Raw genomic sequence first — 18,055 nt, 5'->3', positions numbered from 1 at the left:
CTGCACATTAGAACAAGCAATATAAGTAACCTGGCGTCACGGTGCAAGCATAATTACAGTTTTTGAGGCAAAGTTACTTTTATGTGGGCTGCGTAAATCCTGCTAACCTATTATTTTTAGTACAAAGCTACCATGTACAGGTTGTTCGAGGTCGAAGTACGCTTGAAGTTTGCTATTCAGAATTGCCTATAGGTTTCCAATTTATACTTGTCATAACTGAACAAACAAATTATAGAGCTTGTAGTATTACAAAGTGGGTGTCTGTTGCCGTATAAGCGGGAAAGCATGTGTTAGTTGACGTTCACGCGTAAATGTTGGTTTAGCAGTAAATATTACTTCATTTTTATTCCAACAGACTAAGAAGATAATGTATATAATTAGACTCATGCGTTATCGCATCTTTCATTTTACTTTGATATTATGTATAACTACTTTAATCTGTAAAGCCCAAAATATATCCGAGGATAACGATTCCGAAACGTGTGGAAAATCGTCAGATTTATGCGAGCAAGCAAGCAAAGAGAAACCTCAACGAAGCCAAACTGCGGTTTGGAAACCGTTTGTCTACGAAAGTAAAGCCAAGTGGGTGGCATTTCAAACGGTTTTTGCCGAGTATGTTATTTGGCATCGCCGTATGTTTCTCAATGCGAATATACCATGCCACGAGAAGAAATGCGTTGTTTTCACTCCAAATGCAGGCTTAGGAGATAGTATCGGAGCGCTTTCATCTGCCGTTTCCATTGCATTAAAAACTGGCCGGTATGTTTTAAATATAATGTTAAAAATATTCATTCATTAAATAATGACACCGATTAAACTATTCCAGGTTACTTTTTATTAATTGGAAGCCGTACAACTGGACCGTTGGGTTGAAAGCGTTGCCATTTGATTACGACTACTCAGCTGCTTTAAATGCGCGTAATAATAACAAGCCATTAATTTGCCCACACCACAGTGATATTGCTGCACAATTATCGGGACATATTACAGCTGATCACCCGTTGATCAAAATACCAACTATTACTGACCTCGTAAGTTGGCTAAATCTTTATATAGTGGGGTGGGGAAAGATGGGACACCCTTAGAACATAATATACAAATATACTGATCGTTTTTTAAACATTAACAACGGTCTATAGGAGTCTTAGGCATACTGTTTAATAATTTTTTGAGTGTTGTTTGTATATTACCAAATGGGACGAGAAAGTAAAATCAAGAGATTTCCCATTTTCCCCGACCCTACCATAAACATTCCCGCAAAAGCGATTTTAATAACAGTTCTTCTCAATAGAATTTCGCGTATGGTGATATGATACGGGCTATTGTACAGCCTTCTTCTAAAGTACAACATATCGTGGATTCTGTCATTTCCTCTCAGTTTGAATCAAGCAACGATCGCAAGAACGTGCAGTTGGTTGGTTTGGTCATGCGCACTGGAGAGGGAGAATACAACCAATTTTTAAGTCCTGGAGACGAAGCATATTTTGTTCAATGTTTTCGAAATTACGCCGTTGACTATCAAAAGAAAATTGCCAAGTTGGTCAAATTTAAAGTTTTCGTGACTTCGGATAACATCGATACGAAGACAAAAGTCGTGAATGAATTAAATAATCAAACAAACAATGGCGAAACCCACGTTGACGTCATCACGCTGGACGATTCGTTTGTTCACGTGATGCACGTCTCAGAAAAAAATGGTAAAAAGAAGACGGTCAAAGAAAAAATTCGCAAAACGTACGCTGAGTATTTTCTAATAGGAAAGTGTGACGTATTGTTTTTAACCCACGGCAGTTTATTTGGTCGTGCTGCAGCGGAGCGTGGTATTGCCGATGAACGAAATGTTCATTTTATTAGTGACAGTAAATGCGATGGAAAGAGGGAAAAATATTCTTATTTAAAGTGCCATGAACCTAAATATCCCGCTGTATGTAATATACAGTAACAGACGCTGTGGTCAAAAGCAATAATACTAACTTATAACCATATTTATAGACAAATGCTGTGATATTTTGCCACGTAGGGCTTTCAACATTGACGTTTACCGTTTTAACGATTTTTAATATTTCTGTTTTTACCGATTACTTTTTCATTCAACTTTGGACATCACGAAATAGGGTGGTTATTGTCGTATTAGCGTATATGATGTCCAATGTTCGTATAATGCAGTCATTAATAAAGAGCTGATATAATACAAACACTATTGATTTTTCTCGACTTTTTCCCTCATTAATCAGCCAGACACGGACAGAGCCATAGAAACATGTTTTCTTGAGCTTTGGACACGGTTTAATTGGAGCGAAACTGTCGTGTTTTAAATATAATGCTGATAAAATCTGCGCAAATGTCTCAGAGTCAAAACTCATTTACATTCTTGTTTATAATGGCAACAGAAAGCCTGACCACAAGGCACACGAATCCGTCAATTTTTATGGTTATGGTTGCCAATTACTCGGTTGTCACTAAATCTTCATAACTTCGGTTGCTAATCGCCACAACAGACGCTGGTTTCAGTTCGGGGAAAATTGATAATATTTTGTTTTGGAGGAATTTCACTGATACAAAACTATAGTCAAGTCATGTCGCTAACACCTCAACAGGGCCAAGATTATTTGATAAAACATGATATTCCGCAACTTATTGAGGTAACAATTTAACTGTTATAACTTTTAACGTAATAAATATTAAATAGCATGCAGTTTGAAGGCAAAGGTTTTCACTGATGCTGTATTCTAAAAAAAAACGTTCTTACTGACTCCCTCATATGCATCAATATATAATATTAATTGTTTAAATAAAAAAAAAAAATTTTGGTTGATCACCAGAATATATTATTAATAGATCCACATAATACACACAGACGTTTTTTCCTTTTTGATTTTTATGCATTATATAAATTACCACAAATTTATTGTTGTTTTACCATTTAGATGTTAAAATGTATACATAATGTTCTTTAGATAGAATATTAATTAATTGCAAACTTTGGAATGTATGCATAGTATTCTTTTAGAATATTTATTAATTGCAAATTAATTACAAAATATTACAAAAAAGGTAAGTTTTTTATATATTTGTCATCCAACTAAATCACTTTTGCAGAGCATTATGATCGGGCTTTTACACAATAGACCAAATGAGCCGCTCAATTTTATATCTTCATGCATTGAGTCAGCAAAAGAATGTGGAACAAAAGACATTTCATGGCATTCATTCATACCACCTCCGCAATTGGCACTTAAACCAATTCACATACCAGAAAAAACTGGAATTTTGTCCAAAAATGTTTTCAAAACAGGTACGTATATCATATTTACATGATAAACTGGCATTTGATCGGCGTTCATGCAATTTTTGAGCAGGCATTGGATCGCCAGTAGTTATATTGGTTCACCTAAAAAACAGAATGCAAAATTTTAGGCAACTTATCATATTACTGTTTTCGTAGAAACGCCATCAAGAATGTTGGCAGAAAAGAAACAACCTCCACCAAAGTTACCTCCAATTTCATCAAAGGTAACATACATTTATCTTAGTTTATTAAAGTTTGATTCCAGCTATGTCATATTTCCTATGTCATATTTCCAATATAAGTAGCCCGATGTTATTACCATTATGAATTTATAGGCAGGCATCAGTATATGAGAAGTTAAAAATAAGACTGCTGTGTAATAAAAGGGTGGAGGAAGGTGGGACACCTTTTCATTCAATTTTCTCGTCCCATTTGGTAGTAAATGAAGAAAATTCAACGACCTATCAAACCATATCCTCACAACTCCCATAGACCGTTGGTAATTGCTTAAAACACGATCAGGATTTTTAATATTAGGTGCTAAATGTGTCTCATTTTTCCCCACTGTACTATATAACAACTGTTGTTTTCCTGCAACATTAAGATAAATAAGTATTCTACTTGTTTCAAAGTTTCCAAAAAAGTTTTAATAGTTAACTGTTTATTTCAGTAATTTGCGTTCTGATATAAAATTAGCAGTCACGGCCCTAAAGAAAAAACTGTAAAGCTTTGCTCTCAAGCCACACATTTGGCCAAGTTAATTGAAAACATTCAATCACGTATTTGTTCTTTGGAAAAGTTTTTACAAGAATAACTGTTTTTGATGACTTTATCATACTTTTAATATTTTTTTTGATGACGTTATCATTTGACACAACTCATAGAAGTTTCTATCAGCTAAAAGTGAACTTATAAACATTTTTTTCGAAACCTCTGTTTCAAATAAAATTTCGCATTATTGTCAGGAAAATTAGAATGTTGTATAAGTTTACAGCCTAAAGTAAGATAGTTGTCCTAAATAATAAATATTGTTAAAACATTTTCTAAACTGTGGATCATATTCGTCCAATAACTTATTTAAACCTAAGCATTTTTTACCACAGAAACCAACATATGAAGTTGAACAACAACCAATGATGGTAAGAAAAAGTTTATAATATATATTACATATAGTAGGGTGGGGAAAGATGGGACACCTTTTCATTCTATTTTCTTGTCCAATTTAATAGTAGACAAAGAACACTCAAAGAATTATAAAACTGTATCCTAACGACTCCCATAGACCATTGTTAAAGGATTAAAACACAATCAAGATACTTGGATGTTATGTGCTAAAAGTGTCCAATCTTCCCCTACCCTACTATATTAAAATCAAATATTCTAATTGTTATTTTTATTATACCAAATATAATTCGGATAAATGATTTTAGTTGTTTTTATTATCATTAATTTCCTCAGCTACACTTCTATCAATCATGCATGACGCAACAGGCTTCTGATTTGTTTCAATGAATTTACAACGGTACAATGTTGTGTTGCTGTGTTCGTGTGAAAAAGAGTGTCGTGTTTGTTTCTTTCTTTCTCTTCTGCTCCTCTGCAGCAATTTGATTGTTCTATTTATATTCCCTGTCTGCACAATACAGCGCCTGTCGGCAGCTACAACCCTTGCAAGCATGTGTGGCTGTCCGTCATAATGAATAATTAACTAACCCCAAGTGTATTGAGTTCGGTAGTATAGTTTTCCTATAGAAAAGGAAGTTGTTGAATAACTTTTTGTTACTAGATTAACAAGAGTGAAGTCCAAACTGAACAACACGGTGTGAAAAGTAAGTTAAATGGCTTTTATGTAAAAGTGTAAAGGAATTTTATGTAAAAAAAGGTATTTATCTAAAAAGCAATGAATATAGCTTGGCCTAGAATAATTATGCTAGAAGAATATTTATATTTAATTAAACATTGTAATAATAATAATATAATAATAACTTTTTTTTTCTCTTCGATTACGGTAGCGAAAATTTAGAAGTATTTTAAACAAAAAGACAGGATATAGCGACAAAACAACAGTTGTTAAAACACGCTTACAGTTAAAAACTTATTTACATTTAGTTGGAAGAAAATAAGCGTGGTCGCTCCACCTAGCACATAATGTACAAAATAAGTGTTTATACAGAAAATTGATATTGATTATTGTATAAAGTTGTTATGTCATTTAACATATTTATTTATTTATTGTTTTTGTTTTACAGGGAATATGGACTCCAAAAAAATTGTCTTTGTTATTGGTTAGTATTTGTTTAAACCTTTTTTTTATTTTTTAGAAATATATTATAATATAAATATAAATTTTTGCATAATAATGTTATAAAAATGACCAATAAACCAGTTGGCCGTGGCTCTGGTAAAAGACTTCAAAAAATGTGTTTTGTTTTTGGTTGGTATTCTTATGTTTAATAGTGTTTTTTTCATATTAAGAAATATGTTTGGAATTTAACATTTTATTTTTTGCATAATAATGTTTTAAAAATTACAATAAACCAGGTGGCCCTGGTTCTGGTAAGGGAACACAATGTGAGAAAATTGTTGAAAAATATGGATTCACACATTTTTCGTCGGGTGACCTGCTGCGTGCGGAGGTCAACTCAGGGTCACCACAAGGAGAAGAACTCAAGCAAATGATGGAACGAGGGGATTTGGTCCCAATGGTACGTTTTTAACGTGTTTGCTAGCATTTGTTATATAGTAAGGTGGGGGAAGATGGGACACCATGTCTTTTTTTGGGGGGGACACCTTAAGCACATATTATCCAAATATCCTGATCGTGTTTTAAACATTTAACAACCTCTTATAGGAGTTGTGAGGATACAATTTTATAATTTTTGAAAGTTCTTCGTCTATTAATTGTTATTACAACGAATGATAAGAGAAAATGGAATGTAAAGGTGTCCCATCTTTCCTCACCTTACTATATATAGATATAATTAACGTTTATTATTATAATTTATTATAAACAACTTCTATACTGCAGAGCACTGTCTTAAAATTGATTAAAGACAACATGGCCGCCCACACAGAGAGCAAAGGGTTCTTAGTTGATGGTTACCCACGTGAAGTTCAACAAGGAATAGAGTTCGAACAATCTGTAAGTTGATGCCAAATATTAAAAACCTTTTTCCAATAAAAACGCAATGGTTTTGTAATTACACAGATTAGTTTAAAATGTTTTTCTAAGGAGTGTTTTAAATTTTTTTATATTAACATGGAATAAACCAAAAAATGTTTGTACCCACAGAATTTAAATTTTATTTGCACCTTTATTACTGTAATCAAATTATTATTACTTTTAAATTATTCCATATGTCATATTGAATTAGTCATTTGTGATAGCTGCTTGTTAGTATTCGGTATACCCAAAAAATACTTCATGAACACAATTTTCTAACATAATCCAGAGACTGCATTTTTTTATTAAATATATAATAATAACAATCGCAAGATTAAAACAATGTAAGAAGATTAAAACAATGTAAACCGAAAAGACAGGATATAGCAACAAAACAACAGTCGTTAAAAAAAAGCTGTTGTTTTGTTAAAAAAAAAGCTTACAGTTAAAAACATATATTTCAATTTAACCCATAAAAAAAATGTGGTCGGTACACCTAGCAGATAAACAATGAGAAATTTATGTTTAAATATTTTAAATTCTAAGTTTAACTTCTAATAGAAAACAAAAGTGTGTGGAAATATTATATAGTAGGGTGGGGGAAAGTGGGACACCATATCATTTTTTTTCATCCCATTTGGTAGTAAACAAAGAGCATTCAAAGAATTAGAAAACCGTATCCTCACGACTCCGACAGACCTTATTGATTAAAACAAGATCAAGATATTTGGATAATATGTGCTAAAGGTGTCCCATCTTCTCCCACAGTATACTATATATTCTTTATGTATACTTTTGTTTCCATTAGAAGTTTAACTCGGAAATAATTAAACATAAATTTTGATAAACCTTCACCAGATTGCTCCTTGTACATTTGTATTGTGGGTTGATGTGGCTCAAGAGACGATGGTCAAACGACTTTTAAAACGAGCGGAGACAAGTGGGAGGGTGGATGATAATGAAGAAACGATTCGCAAACGATTAAAAACTTTCGTTGAATCTACGGAACCTGTGATCGATTATTACAAAGCACAGAATAAAGTTCGGAGGGTGAGTAATTTTATTGTTTCAACTATATGGTACTATTTTGAACTTTTGAGATAAATTGAATGAATGAATGTAACATACTTATATATTGCGTGGCTGGAAAACGACAGTTGGTATAACACGGGTGTTCTGTTTTAAACACCTCGTGCCAGCTTGCAAGTTACCATGTATGTTACTGTAATGATATGTTGTAATGATGTGTTCGTATGGTACTTTACTATTTTATATTTTCATGATCTTTATGTTTTGCGTGAACCGTTGTGTTTTTAAGAGTCGATCGCATGGTTTTGTTAAGTGACATTCAGTTTCCCCTTGGTTGTGTTATCGCGTGCACGGGCCGATTGGCAATACAAGATATAAAACGTTACATTACTTTGTGGAATTATTTTTGGGAGATTTTTTTGATGTGTGGCTGATAATTTGGACAACCGGTTAGTGACCACTGGGTTGGGGCAATTGCCGTTAAGTGTCTTGTCCCAATACCATTCATTTATTATTCGGATGTGGGTATTTTTTAGTAGTTGTTGCCATTTAAAGCAAAGTATTTGGCGATTTTCAATATTCTAAATTATACTTTTCTGTATAAAGACACGTTTAATTATGTATTACAGAAGACATCTTAATCTTTTTACATATCCAATAAACATAACTGTAAAATTGTAAATTGTATAAATATGAGTAGCTGGTAGTCACCAGTTATATTAAAAATTCTAATTTAGCAAAAGTTTTAATTTTATGATCATCTTAAAATAGTCATATAGTAGGGTGGGGAAAGATAGGACAACTGTTTATTCTATTTTCTCGTCTAATTTGGCGGTAAACAAAGAAAATTTAAAAATCATAAAACCGTATCCCCACAACTCCCATAGACCGTTGTTATTGTTTAAAATACGATCAGGATATTTGGGTATTATGTGCTAAAGGTGTCCCATCTCCCCCGCCCTACTATATATTTTAATAATTAATATTTTAAACCAAGCCAACTTATTTAACTTTGTGTTTATTTATGTAGGTGGATTCGGAACAACCAGTCGACGATGTGTTCTCTGATGTTCAAAATATATTTAAAGAATTTTTGTAAAATTATTTAAATATGTTGTTTAAAACACTGCATTACCAAAGCATTATTTGGTGTCTAGCAGAAACATGAGGTTTATGATTAGTACGGTGTTTTACTTTTAAAAATTTTAAAGCACTGTTAAAACTATATACTGCAGTATAAATATTGTTTGTAAATGGTTAATAAAATTTATATTTGTTGAATTATAAAACCGTGTGTTCATTAAAGCAGCAAACGACAACTTTCAAAAAAAGAATATTTACAGAATTATTATTAAAAAATATTTACAGAATTAACCGTAGCCCCGTATTAACCGATTTTAAAAGGGTGTAGTTAGTTGTATACAACAGGATCAGGAATTTTGGAATTAAGTGCCAACGGTGTTCCATCTTTACCCCACAGTACTAAATTCACATATTAAGTTTTGATACACTTACATAAGTACAGCATGTTTTGTCAAAATATATGACATAGTGGTGCTATATGAAGTGACAACAGAAACAAAATTTTCAGCACAATGATCTGATGATTACCTACGCACATGGACAAAACAAAATATTTTTTTATTGAGATGTTTTCCATGGTTGCCACATTTGAAACTCAAAAAGCAAATAACATTTTTTGACCCTAAACCAGTGCATTACGGACTATTTATTTTGTATTACAATGTGTTAGAAAGTTTCAATATTACTACGTGCACATCAGTTGCCCATAAATTCGTACTTCCCGTTTCATTTAACCTTTGTAGAAACTAATTAACTCTTCGAGTTCGTGGAATATTCGTTTTACCTGAAAATCGTGTAGGCCTACTATAGCGTATACGAAAACATATTATAAGAATATAGGTTTACAGTCTGTAACGTAAATCGTATATTAGGTTGGGGAAGGTGGGACACCTTTTAATTAAATTTCTCGTCCCATTTGGTTGTAAACAAAAAACATTTAAAGAATTATAAAACCATATTCTCACAGTTCCCATAGACCGTTGTTAAACTTGATCAGGATATTTGGATATTATGTGCTAAAGGTGTTTCATCGTACCCGCCCCTACTATATCCATGCCGGTATATTTACATAAAACATACTGATTGCCAATATTGTTTTACTTTAATTCGGAATGAAAACTCCAAGCCACATTTCGGTATTAGCCATATAGAAAGGGTTACGCAATGGCCTACTCAATATAGTAGACCATGGTCACACTGGAAGAGTAATGTGAACAACTGCATTGTACAAAAAGTTTTTTGTTTTTTTTATTCCTTACTAATGAACCTTTTGTATTCAGTGTCTGGAAGTTTTATACAAGTTAGCTAACTTTCGAATAAGGTATATATAAACTCCTGCGGGGGGATAGACCCCTGCGGCATAATAGAGTCTCATGCATTTTGACGGACCTAATAAATAAAGTATAGTAGGGTGGGAGGAGATGTTTGTTATCATTTGATATTAAACAAAGAATTATAAAACCGTATCCTCACGACTGCCATAGACCGTTATTAAATGTTTAAAACACGATCAAGATATTTAGATATTATGTGCTAAAGATGTCCCATCTTTCCCCAAAGTACTATTATATATTTACTTAATTTAAAACCAGTTACTTAATTTATATGTGAACCTTTCTGAATAGGTCTTGTGAAATTGGTAAAAGAACGATCTTAATATTCAGTCAACACATGAATTCTTACGCACGAAATGATTTATTATTGTTTATGAGCAGCATGGCTTATTGCACACTGAGATGTAGGTAGTTCTGCAACATAATACATGGTATAAGATATACGAATACTACGATGTATGAATTTCGCAGGTACGGGCACGGAACATAGCGCAATATATGGAACGACATACGAGGTTACAATCACGCAGTTAAAACGTCGATAGTGGTGATAGTTCATAAAAACTGTTGTGTTCTGACAGGTACCAATGTTTTGAGATTAGAATACGTGAGATAACGTTTTTTGTTTTAGGTTCAGTCCAAAGATATGGGAAAATATTGCACACTCTAAACTAATACAGTGAGAACAATTATAGCGGCTACAGCTCAATTGTTTCTGTCGACTGTATGTTTCGTATTCGGAATTTTGAACATGGCACGTGATCATGACGTCAGTTCAAATACGCATTCATAAAAATGGCAGCAATGTTATACAGAAAGTTAAAAATCAAAATATATTTACTGCAATGTACTAATATTGGTAATACTTTATGGGGTAAGGCAAAATATTATTAACCGATGGTAAATTTGACAGATTCAGAAGAAGGAACCGTTTCTTCCTTCATTAAACGAACACCAGGAATATTTATGACCGACGCTCCTGTTTAAAAAAAATACTTTAAAAAAATTATACTCTATACATTCTTAACATAATTTGCTTAAAATTGTGAGCAGACCTGACCGCATTTTGCATGCTTTTTATGAAACTTTTACTCAATCCCTTTATTAAAACAATTTGTCCAAAAAATTGAGCAGATCCTACAGCATGTTATGTTTTATAATATGTGTTGTACAAATTATAATATGTGTTGTACAAATTAACATCAAACTTTATTTTGTTCATTAAACTCTATTTGTTTAATAACATAATTTGCTCAAAAATGTGAACAGACCCTCTATTTTCTCGTCAAATTTTGCTCCAAAATGTAAACAGAGCATATTCCATGCTTCATGACACGTATGTGTATCATACAAATTAACTTTATTTTTTATACTAAGCTACACCACAGGAATAGAATGTCAGTGTAGACTTTATAGAGTATAAGATGATTTCCCATGGGTGGGAAACCTAATAATATCATATACAAACCAATATCATTTATGCTACATGTTGTTCAAACCATTAAACTGGAAAAAGTGACATAGATTGTAATCAATATAATAATTGAGACTTACTGTCAGGGATATTATGAATGTTATCGGGAAAATGGTGGAATATTGGATGATGCAATGCTTCAGCTCCACTTAGCCTATTGTCTGGTTCAAACTGTTGAAACAAATATAAGTAAATGTTGTTGCAGATATATATATAGTAGGGTGGGGGAACATGGGACACCTTTTAATTCTATTTTGTGGTCCCATTTTTGGTGGTAAACAAAGAAAATTCAAAGAATTCTAAAACCGTATCCTCACAACTCATGTAGACCGCTGTTAATTGTTTAAAACACGGTCAGGAAATTAGGATATTATGTGCTAAAGGTGTCCCATCTTCCCCCACCCTACTAATATGTATTGTAAATGTTAAAGGGTTTGTTTTCACGAAAAAAACGCCGGAAAATTTATTTCACATTGTTAAGGCCAAGTTTGTAAGCAAAATAAAACAAACGTGGCAAAAAAGTTTCGATTTTATTTCGAATATTTTAAATTCCTATATTCCTCGTATGGGAGTGCCGGTGCTATCGACTAATGAAGCCACCCCCATGCATAATTAAAAGCAAACTTTGATGATTAATAGATTTGACAAATGAGCCTTTCATTAATTTTGAAGTGGTTTAAAATAGAAGCATAGAACATTAGTTATTCAACATTTTTATTTTACAAAAATCACAAAATATCACGCAAACCTTACAAGAAAAAATAAGTTGTAAAAATTTTTTTTTTTAATTTAATGCGATGGATGTGTCTATAGGAACATCTAAAACAACAGACTTATCCATGCTTGCATGATTACCTATTTATAAAACTCGTGTTTATTTAAATACCCAAAATTGCACCGCACACCTAAAATTTTCTCATTGCACACTACCGCGCTATTTTACACAGTTTACCAAACATTGGCAAAAACCAGTGATAAAATGAAAATGTTCACTTAAATAATTCGACATACACTAAAACTACCTGTAGTAGATCCAGTGCAAATTCAACTCCAAACTCAATTCGAGAAATTTTCGTAAAAGTTTCATCAAAAGTTACTCTGTTTCTTACTGGAGTAAAACACGAAGAATAATCCTCGTAACACGGAAAGGAGGGAAGTTTTCTCCACGTCTGGGGTGTAGGAGTCCCAAGAACCTGATTGTGAAAAATAATAATGTTAACGATAAAAAAAATGCAAATAAAACAATATTAAAAATTTTTGCAAGGAAAAAAGTAAATTAAAAAAATTAATTTCCTAGCAGTTGTTATCAGCTTTTATAAACATAAATTGAAAAAAATGTCCTAAAAATTAGTTCAAATACTATGGAATGTCTATATAATAATTGGATAACAAAATATACTGATGGTAATTTATTACCTTGTCATTGTTTTTGTTATAAACTACAATTAGCAAAAACATTCAGCGGATTCAGAACTCAAGTAGACTAGTTTTGTAAAACACTTTTTCTGGCATGTAGTTACAGACCAATGTTTCAACTTTCAACAACCTATTTAAGTTGTCTCCATCCATCAAGGTGAATGACACTTAACTCCCAAAATATCGGAGTAGACAATTCCAAAGAATACAAGGCGTATAATAGATGGGGGAAGATGGGACACCTTTTCATTCTATTTTATCGTACCATTTAGTAGTAAACAAAGAACATTTAAAAAATTATGAAACCGTATCCTTACGAATCTTATAGACTGTTGTTAATTGCTTAAAACAAGATCAGGATATTTGTATAATATGTTCTAAAGGTGTCCCATCCATCCCCACCCTACTACAGGCTATACAATAAAACTAACTTTAAATATCTTTGTGAGTTGATCATTGGCATCAGAATGGCCGGGAAAGACGGGCATTCCCGTTAACATTTCAAGGAAAATGCATCCAACACCCCTGTGCAGGAAATCAGTTACTAGCATTTTGTATTTTAGTTTGTAACATTCTACATATAGGCCAACTTTTTTAAATGCAGGGAAAGCACGGCCAATTGGAGAAATTGTTTTTTATCTAGTGGTTAATTTACCATCTAATATTTTTTTGCTAATTTTTTTTATAGTTAAATATGCATACTATTAAATTTGGTGCAAATGTTGACTAATTAATTCAAAATTTCAGGGTATGTAGTTCATACATACAAAGTGCAGACTTTTCAGGGTACGTCTGCCCACCCTGCCACCCCAGGTTTGGCGCCTATGGTCGTACTTACCACATATCAAGAGAAGTTGTGTAATTTCGTGATCCAAGTAAAACATCAGGTGGTCGATACCATAACGTTACAACTTCATTTGAGTATGTGTTGGTGGGAATTGATTTTGCACGAGCTAAACCTGAATTACATAGTGGATATTATGAAAAACTTTGACCCATTAATTATCATACAGTGAATACACCATGTGTGGAAAACAGGCACTAATATTGGGTTCCGTGACAATGGAAAAAGTAAAGTTTAAAAAAAGTACTAGGACTTTTAATGTGTTTTTTCACAAAGGAACATTTCTAAACACCGGACTAAAAATCAAATTTTCAGCTTTGATTTATGCTTTATGGTTTCGAAACTTTTATCAGTAAATTTTTGAAATAACTATAACATTACATTTAATTCACTGAGATTCAACTTGGTTTAAAGTTGCTCATAAGCTTTTAATGATGCATTGGTATAACATTAAAGTCACATTTAGAACTTTTTATTCTGCAATCAATATTCCAGCGCAACAAATAAAATATTGATTGGTGAAGCTTTTGCCCAACACACTGTGAGCTTAAAGCAATGCCAAGCCAAGCCCTTTTGCTTAACCCACCAAAATCTGCCAGTTTCAACTCTCCCAAATCGCTGAGGAGTAAATTTTGAGGTTTTAGATCTCTGTGTAAAATTCTTCGCTGATGGCAATAATCAAGTCCACGCAGAAGTTGAAAGGTAAATAGTACGGCATTGGACGGGTGGATTCCACATGAACCGTACCACTCCATGTAGGTACTGAGATCGGTCACCTTTTAAATAAAATTCAATTTTGTAAAACAGGAGGGAAATTTATACAGATTGTAATTTGTGAACTCTGGGTCAGCAATGCTATAAAAAAATCTTCTTTGTAAAACAGGAGCTAATTTATACAGATTGTAAACTCTGGGTCAGTGATACTATTTTTTAAAATCAAAGCAAATGTATACAGATTGTAAAGTCTATGTCAGTTACCTATCAAATAAAATCCTATTTTGTAAAACAGGAGCAAATTTATACAGATTTCAAGCTCTGGGTCAGTGATGCTCTAACACATTATTAACCACTTTGCAATAACGGAATATGCCTTAGGGCTAACATTTTAGTAAATTACAATGCGCACTGCATGGTGATTACTGAATATAAACCGCTGTTGAGAATATGAAGTAGGCAGATTTAGTCGATTAACTTCATTATTAGGCTTACCATGTACTCAAACACCAAAGTAAGAGTGGTGGTAGCGTGTACAATATCATGCAGTGTGATTATGTTTGCATGTTTGAGTGTCTTCAACAATGAAGCTTCACGTATAGCTGTAAAAGGAGCTCCTTCCTCAGCATTTAAACTAATTTCCTTCAGTGCCACCAATTGCCCAGTGTGCCTATGACAGTTTAGTGTGAAATTTTAACATATAGTAGGGCGGGGGAAGACGGGACCTTTAGAACATAATATCTAAATATCCTGATCAAATTTTAAACAATTAAAAACAGTTTATGGGAGTCATGAATTTGGTTTTATAATTCTTTGAATGTTCTTTGTCAACTAACAAATCGGACGAAAAAACAGAATAAAACGGTGTCCAATCTTCTCCCACCCTACTATATAATCAAGAGTCAAGACACTTAAATATCACACTTGGCAGTCACAAATGATATACAATTTCAAGCAACTTTTCAAGCGTAACTCGAAAATAAAAAAAGTCCAACACAAATTTTAAAAGAAATATTTAATAATAATGAAACTATTTTATAATAGGAAATATTTTTTAATGTTTTTGTAGATATTTAGTTTTAGCTTCAAGTCTTATGAACTCTTTTGTAAACTAAAGTGTGTAGCAACTTAAACTGGTAATAGGCATCTTACTTGCTTTGTCCTTTATAAACAGTAGCATATGAACCTTCACCAAGCACACCAAGTTTTTTGTAAGTTTCAAGTTTCCCATACGGTGAAAGTTCTCCAATACCCTTTAAGTAAAAAGATAATTACATAATGTAGGATTTTAAAACAATAAAAACAAACATTAAGTTTTACACCCTAAAACTGATGCAATCAGCATATTTATTTATTGAATACTTTCAACTTAATAATGGTATATTATTCCATAATGCTAAAGTGCTAAGCATCTATGTTCAAAAGGCTATAATAATAGTAATGGACTTTGGTATTATTAATATACAAACTCAAAGTTAATGCAGTTTTGATCTTAACGAGCGGTCCATACATGCTACAGTAACAAAAAGCTCAGGTTAAAAACATTTATTAATCATCACAACCTAATAAAAATAATAAATTTTATTTGTCTCTTTGGTTATGGCAGCGAATATTAAAAAAAATTTAAAACGAAAAGACATCGCCAAAACTACAGTTGTTAAACACCTTTACGGTTAAAAACATAGTTTTTTTAAATTTAGATTAAATAAAACTAACCCAAGCAGGACTTGAGTGTCGTCTCGCTATCTTTTCATGATTTGTTGATTGATTCCACACATCAGATGACGTTGTGGCCGAGAGAAACCTTTTTCTTAAAACTGAATCGTCAATCTCTTCCTCACTTAATGATGGCAAGCGTTGAACATTTTCTTTAAAAAAATTAAAACGATTTTTTAAACGATACAGTAAATAACTTTTGTCTTGTTCTATTCTTTGTGGGTGAAATCTTCGTCAAGGACCTGGTACTTAGGCTAGATTTGGCCCATAACCCCAACACCTAATAAATAACTTACTTTAAAGTATTTAAAATATTTGACAACTAAAAGCAAATTGTAGTATTGCTATTTGCTGACAATGTTAAATTAAAATAAATTATGAGCAATAATATTACACTAATTGAGTGGAAATGGAACAGGTAGTATAATGTATATGACGTCAACATGGTTAAGTTTTCTCTTTTGTTCCCATTTCCTCTGTTTTGTTAAACCAAAACAATAAGCTCATAAATTTGTACAGTTACTTAGCTGTAATCAAAAAAGCTATGAAAAAAATATATCTATGAAAAAAAATGCTATAGAAACCCAAAGATATTTATAATAATATATTAAGTTGTTTAAATATAGTGAATGAAGCAAAATTGGGCTTTGGTAACTATAAGAGTTTAATAATGATATGTTTTTATTTGTATATAAATGTTTTTAGCTTATTTTGGTGAATAAACTTGACTGAACCAATGAGAAAACTTGACTGAACTAAAACAAAATAAACAGATGTCAATCAAAAAACCATATCTGATGCTAGCATAACAATCTGATGGAAAAGAATGGTAGACTTACTGACAAGCTAAAAGGTTTTTAGAAGGTGCCGGAAAAATCAATCTTTTCAAATAAGAATATACAAGCATTGTGTGGATATTTATGTATATTTATGGTAGGATGGGGGAAGACGAGACACCTTTAGTACTTAAAATCTAAATATCCTGATAGTGTTTTAAACAATTAGCAACAGTCTATGGAAGTCGTGAGGATACAGAATTTTTTTAATGTTCTTTGTTTTTCTACCAAATGGGAAGAGAAAAAAAAAGAAAAGGTGTCCAATCTTCCCCCACCCTCCTATTTAAAATGTAAGAACACAATATCATACATGTTAATAATGTGGTGTACGTAATTACCTTTAATGGATGTGCAGTTGTTTATTTTGGAATGAACAAACTGAGATGATTTTTCCACATCTGATGAAGCATCCTCCTGTTGATAAAAATTAGAGTGTTTAACTTTATATTCACTTTATAAAAATAACTTTTTTGTCTCTTCTATTACAGTAGGGAAGGTTTAAAAATATTTTAAACAAAAAGTCAAGATATAGCGACAAAACAACAGTTGGTAAAACATGCTTACAGTTAAAAACATATTTCCATTTAATTGGAAGAAAATAAGTGTGGTCGCTACACCTAGCTGACAAATAGCCATTTATGTTTAATTATTATCAAGTTAAATCTCTAATCGAAATGAAAGTGTGCGTAAAGAGTAAAGACACGTAAAGTGGTGGTAGTCAGCTTTAATAAAGAATGACCCAAAAACTGCGTCATGATGAAAAAACTCTATGTATTATAGTTATTTTAGTATGGTAATTAAACAGTACATGTATGCTTATTAATTATTTTAAAATCAGAACAACATTCTGTTATAACGAACCTCAACAACACTGTCTTCATACGTTGACGAAGCTGCAGCTGCAAAAATACAAATCGTTACATAACTGCTAACTGGTCACTACGATTTACATTTAAATGATAACATGTTGTTTTAACAACTCACATAATTTAGTGATTTTCTCAGAGAATCGTCTTCTAAATTTCTTCATTGTGATTTATTCTTTACCTGTACGAGTCCATGCCATGTTTACTTATAAACAAGGTTATTAGGTGAGTGTTACGTTCATTGCCTACTCAACTACAGTCCCGCCTGCGACTTCTGTTCATTTCCGATATTTT

General features: G+C 32.3%; 3 protein-coding genes across 4 annotated transcripts; 2 read left to right on the top strand and 1 right to left on the bottom strand.

Moving 5' to 3' along the window:
• Positions 1 to 334: 334 nt before the first annotated feature.
• On the top strand, positions 335 to 2,195 carry LOC149731476 (uncharacterized). Its single transcript, XM_089884208.1, has 3 exons — positions 335 to 759; positions 827 to 1,031; positions 1,292 to 2,195. The coding sequence occupies exons 1-3, from the start codon at positions 368 to 370 to the stop codon at positions 1,940 to 1,942; spliced, it is 1,248 nt and encodes a 415-aa protein (XP_089740334.1). The 5' UTR covers positions 335 to 367; the 3' UTR covers positions 1,943 to 2,195.
• Positions 2,196 to 2,454: 259 nt separating this feature from the next.
• LOC149731475 (adenylate kinase isoenzyme 1-like) lies at positions 2,455 to 8,767 on the top strand. 2 transcript variants are annotated; one of them, XM_089884209.1, is made up of 10 exons: positions 2,455 to 2,642; positions 3,100 to 3,295; positions 3,446 to 3,513; positions 4,393 to 4,428; positions 5,073 to 5,115; positions 5,536 to 5,571; positions 5,828 to 5,991; positions 6,315 to 6,428; positions 7,308 to 7,499; positions 8,509 to 8,767. In XM_089884209.1, the coding sequence occupies exons 1-10, from the start codon at positions 2,577 to 2,579 to the stop codon at positions 8,575 to 8,577; spliced, it is 984 nt and encodes a 327-aa protein (XP_089740335.1). In that variant the 5' UTR covers positions 2,455 to 2,576; the 3' UTR covers positions 8,578 to 8,767. The 2 variants fall into 2 exon arrangements, with proteins under 2 accessions (XP_089740335.1, XP_089740336.1); XM_089884210.1 differs by lacking the exon at positions 4,393 to 4,428 and having other exon boundaries at positions 2,482 to 2,642.
• A 1,470-nt stretch (positions 8,768 to 10,237) lies between these two features.
• LOC149731474 (uncharacterized) lies at positions 10,238 to 18,054 on the bottom strand. The gene is made up of 12 exons (XM_089884206.1): positions 17,880 to 18,054; positions 17,757 to 17,794; positions 17,234 to 17,309; positions 16,060 to 16,211; positions 15,496 to 15,596; positions 14,839 to 15,013; positions 14,216 to 14,405; positions 13,624 to 13,744; positions 13,217 to 13,310; positions 12,392 to 12,562; positions 11,450 to 11,540; positions 10,238 to 10,874 (listed from the first exon to the last, which is right to left on the bottom strand). The coding sequence occupies exons 1-12, from the start codon at positions 17,923 to 17,925 to the stop codon at positions 10,786 to 10,788; spliced, it is 1,344 nt and encodes a 447-aa protein (XP_089740332.1). The 5' UTR covers positions 17,926 to 18,054; the 3' UTR covers positions 10,238 to 10,785.
• Position 18,055: the final 1 nt, after the last annotated feature.

Source organism: Ciona robusta, chromosome 9, assembly GCF_009617815.1.
Source record: "Ciona robusta chromosome 9, ASM961781v2".
NCBI lineage: Eukaryota > Metazoa > Chordata > Ascidiacea > Phlebobranchia > Cionidae > Ciona > Ciona robusta.
The sequence above is the reverse complement of the archived record's forward strand: the minus strand, read 5'-3'. Positions and strand labels throughout refer to the sequence as shown.

Coding starts and splice junctions, on each gene's coding strand:
- LOC149731476 (XM_089884208.1), top strand. CDS start 368: ATGTATATAATTAGACTCATGCGTTATCGCATCTTTCATTTTACTTTG. Junction 760..826: donor ATTGCATTAAAAACTGGCCG/GTATGTTTTAAA, acceptor AAACTATTCCAG/GTTACTTTTTATTAATTGGA. Junction 1,032..1,291: donor TACCAACTATTACTGACCTC/GTAAGTTGGCTA, acceptor TCTTCTCAATAG/AATTTCGCGTATGGTGATAT.
- LOC149731475 (XM_089884209.1), top strand. CDS start 2,577: ATGTCGCTAACACCTCAACAGGGCCAAGATTATTTGATAAAACATGAT. Junction 3,296..3,445: donor CAAAAATGTTTTCAAAACAG/GTACGTATATCA, acceptor CTGTTTTCGTAG/AAACGCCATCAAGAATGTTG. Junction 3,514..4,392: donor TACCTCCAATTTCATCAAAG/GTAACATACATT, acceptor TTTTTACCACAG/AAACCAACATATGAAGTTGA.
- LOC149731474 (XM_089884206.1), bottom strand. CDS start 17,925: ATGAAGAAATTTAGAAGACGATTCTCTGAGAAAATCACTAAATTAT. Junction 16,212..17,233: donor CAACTGCACATCCATTAAAG/GTAATTACGTAC, acceptor ATTTTTTTAAAG/AAAATGTTCAACGCTTGCCA. Junction 10,875..11,449: donor CATTCATAATATCCCTGACA/GTAAGTCTCAAT, acceptor TTTTTTAAACAG/GAGCGTCGGTCATAAATATT.